General features: G+C 46.4%; 1 protein-coding gene across 3 annotated transcripts in view; it reads left to right on the top strand.

The window, feature by feature from the left end:
* Positions 1-12,535, top strand: part of LOC139392500 (IQ motif and Sec7 domain ArfGEF 3a) — a 180,034-nt gene that overhangs the window by 36,739 nt on the left and 130,760 nt on the right. For all 3 annotated transcript variants that reach the window (XM_071140497.1, XM_071140500.1, XM_071140498.1), the window contains exon 2: positions 1,925-2,002. In XM_071140497.1, the coding sequence (XP_070996598.1) occupies positions 1,925-2,002 (78 nt within the window). The remainder of the gene's footprint in view (positions 1-1,924; positions 2,003-12,535) is intronic.

Here is a 12,535-nt window from a genome sequence, read left to right as displayed (position 1 = left end):
AGTCTCCCGTTCTCCAAGTTCCGATCCTGAGAGGAAGCCAAGGGAATGTCGTTCCTTAGAGAGGTTGATGGAGAGAGATGGAGAGATGGAGTGGGGGAATCGAGACTGAGATGGAAAGGCAAAGAGAGAGAGATATGGAGTGGGGGAATAGAGACTGAGATGGAAAGGCAGAGAGAGAGAGATATGGAGTGGGGGAATAGAGACTGAGATGGAAAGGCAGAGAGAGAGAGATATGGAGTGGGGGAATAGAGACTGAGATGGAAAGGCAGAGAGAGAGAGACATGGAGTGGGGGAATAGAAACTGAGATGGAAAGGCAGAGAGAGAGAGATATGGAGTGGGGGAATAGAGACTGAGATGGAAAGGCAGAGAGAGAGAGAAATGGAGTGGGGGAATAAAGACTGAGATGGAAAGGCAGAGAGAGAGAGACATGGAGTGGGGGAATAGAGACTGAGATGGAAAGGCAGAGAGAGAGAGATATGGAGAGTTAGAGGACAAAGCAAAGGGCTCTGTAAATGGACTCGCTCTCTGCCTCCACGTCCGGTGTCCAGGCAGAAGAGAGATGGAGTGGGGGAATAGAGACTGAGATGGAAAGGCAGAGAGAGAGAGAGATATGGAGAGTTAGAGGACAAAGCAAAGGGCTCTGTAAATGGACTCGCTCTCTGCCTCCACGTCCGGTGTCCAGGCAGAAGAGAGATGGAGTGGGGGAATAGAGACTGAGATGGAAAGGCAGAGAGAGAGAGATATGGAGAGTTAGAGGACAAAGCAAAGGGCTCTGTAAATGGACTCGCTCTCTGCCTCCACGTCCGGTGTCCAGGCAGAAGAGAGATGGGAGAATGCTGCTGCTTTTTTTTTTGTTATAGTAAAATGGGATGGAGAGTCTGTGGGACTGGGCTGGAGAACAAGGGGAGAGAGGGAGAGGAGAGTGGAGTGGGGGACCACACAGTCTCAGGGATGGATAGAATGTTGTTGGAGGGAAAGAGAGGAGAGGTCAAGGAGGAGTGTTTGGCAGGTAAACAGCGAGGAAGGACAGCAGTATACTGTGGTTCCTGCGGGAACTGAACCCACAACCTTGGCATTGCTAGCTCTACACTCTAACCAGCTGAGCCCCACATGGCACTATGCTAGTCAATGTTCTCTGGCTAGGCTATGTGGAGGCAGGATGGGTGGAGGTGGGGAGGGTTAGAGGGCGGAGAGGCAGTCACATGCCCCACTCCAAGCAGCCCGTCGTTGGGGACATCTGCCATCTCTCTTCCCTCTCACTGTGAGAGTCTGGCCCTCCTCCAGCCCTTTGGCCCGTTCACCACACGTCTGGACATGTCCGACCGCTCCTCGGTACCTGCAAGCCCCACAGCTGCCAGCAGGGGGAAAACGAGCCGCCACGGCCCGGCAGCCATGTAAGCCAGGTCAACAGGAGGTTGATTAAGTTGTAAAAAAGGCTATTTTGTGTCACAATGTCCAATAAATGAAGTGAACCTAGTGTTGAGAGGGCAAAATGGAAGCAGCTCTTTTTTGGGGGCTAAAGTGAAAGGGACATCTGCTTTCACGCTTAGCTTGGTTGTTTGCTGAACCAACGAACACTCTCTCCTCATCGATGCAATACTCCAACCCCCTTCCATACAGTAAAACACAATGTTTGTATTACAATGCATTTTAAACAGTGTCATTTCAACAGTATGTACTTAAGAAAGAAACCTCCGTTACAGTTCCATTGTATGTATTAGTTAAAGCCATAGAAATATTACTAAAACAGGGATAAAGCCCCCCAGACCACAGGAATTTGTCTCTACCCTCTCGGGTTCCCTCAATATGGATGATGCCAGTTCTAGTAATTCAATTTCAAACAAGCTCCTTACTATTCCTCCTGCCTCGCTAATGTCCTTTCCCTCCCTTTTCTCTCCCTCCTCTCTCCCTCGTATCTCCCAGGAACCAGACTGTGCTGCACCAGTTCTGCTGCCCGGCCCCAGAGGCCCCCGAGGGGGAGTCCTCGGCCTGTGTCCCCAGGTAAGATGGCTGCCTCCCTTTTCACCCAGCACCATATTTTTTGTTGTTGTTGATTGTAGTCACCGTTGCTTCTAACCGTTTTCCTGGTGGTGGTGGTGCTACTGTAAGACAACACAACTGCCCCAGTTTTCTCCGTCTTGAAGTGGTTGTAAGTCCTTTGGGGGTCCCTGACTATCGTCGACCAATCCCGGCTCAGTGCTTTCGTTTCCCCACTGTGATGTCATCAAGAGACGTAAGAGAAAGAATCTCCTACACATCTTTAAATAGTGGCCAGGTAGACAGAGAGGGAGTTTATTTGGGGTTTTGAGTGTTGAAAAAAACTCGAAATTAAGACCGAATCAATCTCAGCTCCAGGAGAGGCGATCAAGATAAATTCATGGGAACACGATGGTAATCTCCAAATCAATCAGAGAGAGATCCTATTTCCTGGACGCTGGTCAACTCATCCAAAGCACTGCCATAGGAAACAATAGAAGCACGGCCCAGGGCTTAGTGATAAAGGCAGGATGAGGATAATATGAGATTTTAATATCTCCACCGAGCACACAGTGTTATCAGGGAATGAGGTAAGCAGTCAGGAATGGTGCTGTAATGGACTTATACTCAACTACTGCATTCTCCTGGTATCTGAGGAGAGTCAGCCGTTTCAAAATCCTTTATCTCTGCCTCCTTGTCTTTCTCCTCAACCCGTCTCCATGTAGACATGATGGATGTTGATCAGTCTATATACAACAGTAGCTCCTGCAGTTCATGGAGTCATTATTTTTCTGCCTCAAACAAAACGAGACGCACCAAGTCATTGTTTGGCCACTCGGCATCGCTCTGTTTATCCGAATCCACTGCAGGCGGAGCACTCTGCAAATTACCACGACTGCCAGTGGAACGTCAATAGTAATTAAGCCATCCAGCCTGGACGATTGCTGCTAAGAATCTGTACATTTCTGCTGGATGGTGGGGAAAAAAGTGGAAAAAGGCCCGGCAAAGCAAAGCTTGTGTTGATGCTGGATTCCACCAACCCTGTGGTGCTGGATACAATGAAGCATTGCTGGAACAAAAGCTGCAACGCTCATCCTCTAAATCCCACTTTAACCACCACGAGGCCCTGGGTGATTGAATTAGTCACACTGAGAGACAGAGAGAGAGAGAGAGAGGGAGAGAGAGAGAGACAGAGAGAGAGAGAGAGAGAGAGAGAGAGAGAGAGAGAGAGAGAGAGAGAGAGAGAGAGAGAGAGAGAGAGAGAGAGAGAGAGAGAGAGAGAGAGAGAGAGAGAGAGAGAGAGAGAGAGAGAGAGAGAGAGAGAGACAGAGAGAGAGAGAGAGAGAGAGACAAAGAGAGAGAGAGAGAGAGAGAGAGAGAGAGAGAGAGAGAGAGAGAGAGACAGAGAGAGAGAGAGACAGAGAGAGAGAGAGAGAGACAGAGAGAGAGAGAGAGACAGAGAGAGAGAGAGACAGAGAGAGAGAGAGACAGAGAGAGAGAGAGAGAGAGAGAGAGAGAGAGGAGAGAGATGGAAACACCTCTCTGCAATCGTCTTTGTCTTTGCACCAGAGGGGCAAACGGAAAACTATTTATCAGATAAAAGTCTGGTTTGCCTGGGAAACTACTCTCAAAAGTCCCCTCCAGTCAGTGACTGTCACCTAACCAGCCACAACACCTTATTTTTGAGTATAAAGAGACCGTTCAGAAGCACAAGTTAAGATGAATTCAGGTGACTTTCATCAAAGGCGGGCAGGGAAATTGGAGGGGAAAAAAGACAGACAAAAACAATCAATCAGAGTTCAGTGGATTGAACTGATAGAAGTGGCTTGGCAGCGGTGCGGCGTGCGATTCCTTTGGGCTCAGGCACCATTAAGCAGAGCACAAACAGAATGGACACCACAAAAACAACCATGAAAATACCCCCAAAGCAAACCACTTCAAACGGAGATCTCTCAAAGCGGTTTGTGGATTGCCAGGTTTTGTTGCTTCTTTTTTAGCCTATTTCTCTGAAAGTCTCTTTTCTATTCTGTTTGTTGTTACATTTTACTTTGGACTTCAGTGTTTTGTCAGTGAAGTGTTGATCATCATACGTTTATACCTCACGACATGAGATCACACCCACGAGCCTCCATTCTCATCCACACCACTTCCACCCATTCAGACCTGTCGCTCCCACCGCCACCTCAATGTACCTACTATGTAATAACAATGTAACAACTGAAGTATTACAATGTTATAACCAGTGTCATAATCCACCCAAGTCTCATTGAGAGGTTCAGGGTCTGCCACTAGGGCAAGGCAACTGGTTAGCCATCCACTGAACCAGTGTCATAATCCACCCAAGTCTCATTGAGAGGTTCAGGGTCTGCCACTAGGGCAAGGCAACTGGTTAGCCATCCACTGAACCAGTGTCATAACCCACCCAAGTCTCATTGAGAGGTTCAGGGTCTGCCACTAGGGCAAGGCAACTGGTTAGCCATCCACTGAACCAGTGTCATATTCCACCCAAGTCTCATTGAGAGGTTCAGGGTCTGCCACTAGGGCAAGGCAACTGGTTAGCCATCCACTGAACCAGTGTCATAACCCACCCAAGTCTCATTGAGAGGTTCAGGGTCTGCCACTAGGGCAAGGCAACTGGTTAGCCATCCACTGAACCAGTGTCATAACCCACCCAAGTCTCATTGAGAGGTTCAGGGTCTGCCACTAGGGCAAGGCAACTGGTTAGCCATCCACTGAACCAGTGTCATAACCCACCCAAGTCTCATTGAGAGGTTCAGGGTCTGCCACTAGGGCAAGGCAACTGGTTAGCCATCCACTGAACCAGTGTCATAATCCACCCAAGTCTCATTGAGAGGTTCAGGGTCTGCCACTAGGGCAAGGCAACTGGTTAGCCATCCACTGAACCAGTGTCATAACCCACCCAAGTCTCATTGAGAGGTTCAGGGTCTGCCACTAGGGCAAGGCAACTGGTTAGCCATCCACTGAACCAGTGTCATAACCCACCCAAGTCTCATTGAGAGGTTCAGGGTCTGCCACTAGGGCAAGGCAACTGGTTAGCCATCCACTGAACCAGTGTCATATTCCACCCAAGTCTCATTGAGAGGTTCAGGGTCTGCCACTAGGGCAAGGCAACTGGTTAGCCATCCACTGAACCAGTGTCATAACCCACCCAAGTCTCATTGAGAGGTTCAGGGTCTGCCACTAGGGCAAGGCAACTGGTTAGCCATCCACTGAACCAGTGTCATAACCCACCCAAGTCTCATTGAGAGGTTCAGGGTCTGCCACTAGGGCAAGGCAACTGGTTAGCCATCCACTGAACCAGTGTCATAATCCACCCAAGTCTCATTGAGAGGTTCAGGGTCTGCCACTAGGGCAAGGCAACTGGTTAGCCATCCACTGAACCAGTGTCATAACCCACCCAAGTCTCATTGAGAGGTTCAGGGTCTGCCACTAGGGCAAGGCAACTGGTTAGCCATCCACTGAACCAGTGTCATAACCCACCCAAGTCTCATTGAGAATTTCAGGGTCTGCCACTAGGGCAAGGCAACTGGTTAGCCATCCACTGAACCAGTGTCATAACCCACCCAAGTCTCATTGAGAGGTTCAGGGTCTGCCACTAGGGCAAGGCAACTGGTTAGCCATCCACTGACACATGCAATGCATTCGTGTTCATGTGGAGAATTGTTATTACCATGTTATTGCATGCTTTTGGCTTAGTAGCGATCAGAACATAGAGCTCCCTGTCTTTGTGTGTTTGTGTGTGTGTCTGTGTGTGTGTCTGTGTGCACTGTCGTACCCATGACACAGATGTTTAACATTCTTCAACAAATACCCAACAGCTAATATCTGCCATGGGCATCTAGGCTAAGGCTCACTGATAAAGGAGAGACACTTCTCATTGATGAATTAGCCTAGCATCATGCTATTTTAGCCTAGCGTCATGCTATTTTAGCCTAGCATCATGCTATTTTAGCCTAGCGTCATGCTATTTTAGCCTAGCGTCATGCTATTTTAGCCTAGTGTTGCACCCACCGTTGTTTTGACACAAGGCCAAGCCGCCTTCGCTCTCCTTGTTAAGGCATATCCACAAAAACCTGCTTCCTGAAATAAATGTGAGTTCGTTCCTGTCTTCTGTGATTGAAGCTCTGCAATATCTGCCCACCAAAACAAGGCCTCATTTCCATATGAAAGGCGGCTCCTAGCCTGTTCTGCACTGCCTTATCTTCACTCTGGGGAGTACTGAAGCTCTGTTTTTCACAGACACAGAAACACATAGATAGACACATTGCTAGAGGTGTAAAAAGTACCCAATTGTTATACTTGAGTAAAAGTAAAGATATCTTAATAGAAAATGACTCAAGTAAAATTGAAAGTCACCCAGTAAAATACTATTTGTGTAAAAGTCTAAAAATATTTGATTTTAAATATACTTAAGTATCAAAAGTACATGTAATTGATAATTTCATATTCCTTATATTAAGCAATCCACACACCACCATTTTTTAAAATGTAATTTATGGATAGCCGGGGGTACACTCTAACACTCAGACATAATTTACAAACAAAGCATGTGTTTAGTGAGTCTGCCAGATCAGACGCTGTAGGGATGACCAGGGATGTTCCCTTGATAAGTGTGTGAATTAGACCATTTTCCTGTCCTGCTAAGCATTCAAAATGTAACAAGTACTTTTGGGTGTCAGGGAAAATTGATGAAGTAAAAAGTACAACATTTTCATTAGGAATGTAGTGAAGTTAAAGTAAAAGTAGTCAAAAATATGAATAGTAAAGTACAGATACTCAAAAAAACTCCTTAAGTAGTACTTTAAAGTATGTTTTACTTTACACCACTGCAAATTGCAATGGTTGATATTTTGTTTTCACCGCTGTGGCAGCCGTGGAACGAGACCGAGCTTCCCTCAACGCCAACAGGTCACTTTGGAAAAGGGCAAACTCACTGACGTGTGAGTTTTGGACAGCTCCAGTCTACTCATTTGAAGTGATTTCTGTCCGCGCAATCTCTATTTTGCTATTTCGGGTCCTGGAGAGTGCCTCTGTTCGTTGCCGGGTCACAAGATGGCGTCGGTCATCCTAATGAGAAGCGCGTTATACTTCTGGTTCTGCTGAGTCAGACAGGCTGTGACCAAAGTGGAACTGAAGACCTCCTTCTCTCACACACGCTACATAAATGAGTTTAATCCCAAGTGTTCCACCAGTGTTCTCACCTTGTGAGCCTGTCACTCTTGTCCTACCAGCGTGCACTAGGGTGGGGGAATAACTGTCAACAGTCACGCAGTCAGATCTAATGATCTATGAACGAGGGCATGATTGGGGAGGCGGGAGGGCGGGGGGTGTGAGTCAATCAACACTTCTGATATGCAAGCTCTTAAAAACAGCATGAGCTAACACGTCAACTGACAAACGGCACTCGGAATCTGTTTCGTTGGATTTATTTTTCTATGTTATTTTATTTTTCTGCAGAGCCGTACCTTCCCCTTCGCTCTACAGTAAATGTGTTGCAGTAGTAGATGGGTTACAGCAGTAGATGGATTACAGCAGTAGATGGGTTACAGTAGTAGATGGGTTACAGTAGTAGATGGGTTACAGTAGTAGATGGGTTACAGCAGCAGATGGGTTACAGTAGTAGATGGGTTGCAGTAGTAGATGGGTTACATCAGCAGATGGGTTACAGTAGTAGATGGGTTACAGCAGCAGATGGGTTACAGTAGTAGATGGGTTACAGTAGTAGATGGGTTACAGTAGTAGATGGGTTACAGTGGCAGATGGGTTACAGTAGTAGATGGGTTACAGCAGCAGATGGGTTACAGTAGTAGATGGGTTACAGTAGTAGATGGGTTACAGTAGCAGATGGGTTACAGTAGTAGATGGGTTACAGCAGCAGATGAGTTACAGCAGCAGATGGGTTACAGTAGTAGATGTGCTGCAGTAGTAGATGGGTTACAGTAGTAGATGGGTTACAGCAGCAAATGGGTTACAGTAGTAGATGGGTTACAGTAGTAGATGGGTTACAGTAGCAGATGGGTTACAGTAGCAGATGGGTTACAGTAGCAGATGGGTTACAGTAGTAGATGGGTTACAGCAGTAGATGGGTCACAGCAGTAGATGGGTTACAGTAGTAGATGGGTTGCAGCAGCAGATGGGTTACAGCAGCAGATGGGTTACAGTAGTAGATGGGTTACAGTAGTAGATGTGTTGCAGCAGTAGATGGGTTACAGTAGTAGATGGGTTGCAGCAGCAGATGGGTTACAGTAGTAGATGGGTTACAGTAGTAGATGGGTTACAGTAGTAGATGGGTTACAGTAGTAGATGGGTTGCAGCAGTAGATGGGTTACAGTAGTAGATGGGTTGCAGCAGTAGATGGGTCACAGCAGTAGATGGGTTACAGCAGTAGATGGGTTACAGTAGTAGATGGGTTACAGTAGTAGATGGGTTGCAGCAGTAGATGGGTCACAGCAGTAGATGGGTTACAGCAGTAGATGGGTTACAGTAGTAGATGGGTTACAGTAGTAGATGGGTTGCAGCAGTAGATGGGTTACAGTAGTAGATGGGTTGCAGCAGTAGATGGGTTACAGCAGCAGATGGGTTGCAGCAGCCATCTGACAAATCTGACAAGTAGGAAAGAGAATCAGTGTGTTCCACGAATGGCTTCTCTTAAAGACAACTAAATCAGTTCTGATAACCTCTTCTACCTGCAGTCTTTGTTGACTGCAGATGTCTGTACAAACAGGGATACAGCCTTGAACACAAACTTGGATCGAAACTTACAACTCCAACATTGATGTAGAATCTCAAACACTCTCATGATGGAATGGACTGGAGTAGTTCTCAGACTCTAAAAATGATAGGGCATTTTGGAGTCAAGGTCCGTCAGCCCAGGATAACAAGTGTATACACTTGCCGGGGTTATAGGTGTTTTCAGATCAGTTATAGATGTGTCTTGTGTACAGCACGTTCAAATCTCCTTCCTGGTGTGGTGACGGTACATTTACTGTACTTCTCAGTGACACAATGGTCACAGTGGGCTAATCGGACCAAGTACTGCGCAGATACTGACACCCTAACCAATGGTAGTGCAGATTCCGACTTCACCTGACCAATGACAAGCGAGGTGGAGGTGGGGCCAGAGCGAGGTCTCGTTAGAGGTCTTTTTCACAGGGCGGAGTGAATGTTAGATGATTCGTCTCAATTAGTCCTGTTTCCTCCAACTGTTTCCCGAGACCAGAGCAACAGACACACCTTAACGAGATGCGCTATGCTAATTAGCTGGCACAATCTGCCGTAATGACCTGGCTCGTCTGAGACGGAATTAATCATCATGATCTTTTTTTTTTGGGGGGGGGGGGTCTGTTTAGATTTTAATCAAGAATGGTTAATGCATTTCATATATGGCAATTAAAGAAATGTTTTGAATTTTACTTATAAGTTGATGCATTTTTGCTAGACTGCAAACTCTCCTTCCAGACTCATATCAAACATCTCCAATCCAAAATCAAATCTAGAGTCGGCTTTCTATTTCGCAACAAAGCCTCCTTCACTCAATCCGCCAAACTTACCCTAGTAAAACTGACTACCCTACCGATCCTCGACTTCGGCGATGTCATCTACAAAAAAGCTTCCAACACTCTACTCAGCAAACTGGATGCAGTTTATCACAGTGCCATCCGTTTTGTTACTAAAGCACCTTATACCACCCACTACTGCGACCTGTATGCTCTAGTCGGCTGGCCCTCGCTACATGTTCGTCGCCAGACCCACTGGCTCCAGGTCATCTACAAGTCTATGCTAGGTAAAGCGCCGCCTTATCTCAGTTCACTGGTCACGATGGCAACACCCACCCGTAGCACGCGCTCCAGCAGGTGTATCTCACTGATCATCCCTAAAGCCAACACCTCATTTGGCCGCCTTTCCTTCCAGTTCTCTGCTGCCTGCGACTGGAACGAATTGCAAAAATCTCTGAATTTGGAGACTTTTATCTCCCTCACCAACTTTAAACATCTGCTATCTGAGCAGCTAACCGATCGCTGCAGCTGTACATAGTCTATCGGTAAATAGCCCACCCAATTTACCTACCTCATCCCCATACTGTTTTTATTTTATTTACTTTTCTGCTCTTTTGCACACCAGTATCTCTACCTGTACATGTTCATCTGATCATTTATCACTCCAGTGTTAATCTGCTAAATTGTAATTATTCACTCCTATGGCCTATTTATTGCCTACCTATTTTTTTTTATTCTACTATGTTATTGACTTGTTTATTGTTTATTGTTTACTCCATGTGTAACTCTGTGTTGTTGTCTGTTCACACTGCTATGCTTTATCTTGGCCAGGTCGCAGTTGTGAATGAGAACTTGTTCTCAACTAGCCTACCTGGTTAAATAAAGGTGAAATAAAAAATAAAATATATTCAGCTCAGTGCCTTCACATGAGGGTTAAGGACATTGGTAAGAAGATGCCAAAATAACTCTCTGTCTCTCAAATAGTTTATAAACGGTCAGTTGGCTTTTCCTCTCTCTCTTTCACTTTCTTGCTTCTCTCTTTTCCTCTCTCTCATTCCCTCACTTTCTTTCTCTCTTCTCTCCCCCTCCCTCTCTCTCTGTCGTCCTTTATATCCCTGTTTTTCCCACCAACTCTCTCTCTCTCTCCCTCTCTCTCTATCCCCTGTCTCTCTCTCTCTTTCTACCTCATTCCCTCTCTCCTTCATTCCTTCTCTCTCCTTCCCCCCTTCTCTGTGTGTGTTTACCGGTGAAAGTTGTGCTGCAGATGGGTGCACAGCTCTCGGGGCTCAGGGTGTCATGTCGATTAGTGGATGCTTGTGTTCTCCAAGCAGGTCAGGCCGAGGTGAAGTCAACACCTCTTGATCCAGGATAACACTCACACAGTATAGAACCCCGTCACACATCACATCAGAGAAGTACAAGCTACGCTATAAACATTGGAATCAGTTGCTCACTTCTCTTCAACTAGATTTATCTCTTGCTCTTTCTCTTTCTGTTCACTTCTGTTGCTCCCTTATCCCCCATATCTCTCTCTCTCTCTACTCTACTCTCTCCCTGTCTCTCTCTCTCTCTCTCTCTACTCTACTCTCCCCTCTCTCTCTCTCTCTCTCTCTACTCTACTCTACTCTCCCCCTGTCGCTCTCTCTCTCTACTCTACTCTCCCTCTCTCTCTCTCTCTCTCTCTCTCTACTCTACTCTACTCTCCCCCTGTCTCTCTCTCTACTCTACTCTCCTCTATCTCTCTCTCTCTCTCTCTCTCTCTACTCTACTCTCTGTCTCTCTCTCTCTCTATCTATCTATCTCTCTCTACTCTACTCTCTCTCTCTCTCTCTCTCTCTCTACTCTCTCTCCACTCTACTCTCTGTCTCTCTATTATCTCTCTACTCTACTCTCCCTCTCTCTTTCTCGCTCACATTGATAGCCGCTCAGCAACTAGTTGATCCTGAACTCTGTACTCTGAACTCCTAATCTAATCAAGGCTCTAAGCTCGCATGCCACCACTCAGCCTCTCCCCAAGTTCTATGTGGAGAGCGTTGAGAGAGAGAGGAAGAGGAATGTAGGGAAGGCTTTGCACCTGGCCAGGCATATGGTTTCCTTGAAACGAGGGTCTGGACAGACGGAACTTGGGAACATCATTACCTAAATATATCCAGCTGATGGATGGAAAACTCTTTTAGGCAATTTTCCCTCCAAAAGCATATGCGATGTCACACCCCACATAACAATAGGCTATGATTAGCATCGCTAGTTGATCTAATCACCTGATTTGTTGAGGAAATGGCTATGATTAGCATCGCTAGTTGATCTAATCACCTGATTTGTTGAGGAAATGGCTATGATTAGCATCGCTAGTTGATCTAATCACCTGATTTGTTGAGGAAATGGCTATGATTAGCATCGCTAGTTGATCTAATCACCTGATTTGTTGAGGAAAGGGCTATGATTAGCATCGCTAGTTGATCTAATCACCTGATTTGTTGAGGAAATGGCTATGATTAGCATCGCTAGTTGATCTAATCACCTGATTTGTTGAGGAAATGGCTATGATTAGCATCGCTAGTTGATCTAATCACCTGATTTGTTGAGGAAATGTATGGAACGTCATTAATCACATTCATCTTCGTCTGCTACTTGCGCAGGTAGACAGCTGTGTAGGTGCCGTTTTCCATATTAATAAATATAATTAGCCATGCTGTCTGCCGCTGAAGGTAAATGTGACTCTGGGAAAAATGAGAGAGCAGCGGAAACTCTACTTCACGGTCACACTCTTGTGTCTAGCACCGTGACGGAAAGGGTTTTACTGTGGGGGGTTGGCAGACTACAGAGACCATGATGCATTGGGGCACCGGGGGGAAAGTGGTATGTGGTTGATGGTGTTGCTGTAGGACGTTCAGGGGCATGCTGGGAAGTTTGGAGAGCTCGTTTGTTATGGGGCTTGTCTTTGGGATGTGTTGGCCCCCCTGCAGTTTTCTCACTCTCTTTTCCCGGGGCGAACCAAATGTGTGACGGCTGAGGAGATATTGGAGGATCGTCTCTCACT

Source organism: Oncorhynchus clarkii, chromosome 33 (assembly GCF_045791955.1).
Source record: "Oncorhynchus clarkii lewisi isolate Uvic-CL-2024 chromosome 33, UVic_Ocla_1.0, whole genome shotgun sequence".
Classification (NCBI taxonomy): Eukaryota; Metazoa; Chordata; class Actinopteri; order Salmoniformes; family Salmonidae; genus Oncorhynchus; species Oncorhynchus clarkii.
This window is presented reverse-complemented; position numbering and strand designations above follow the sequence as displayed.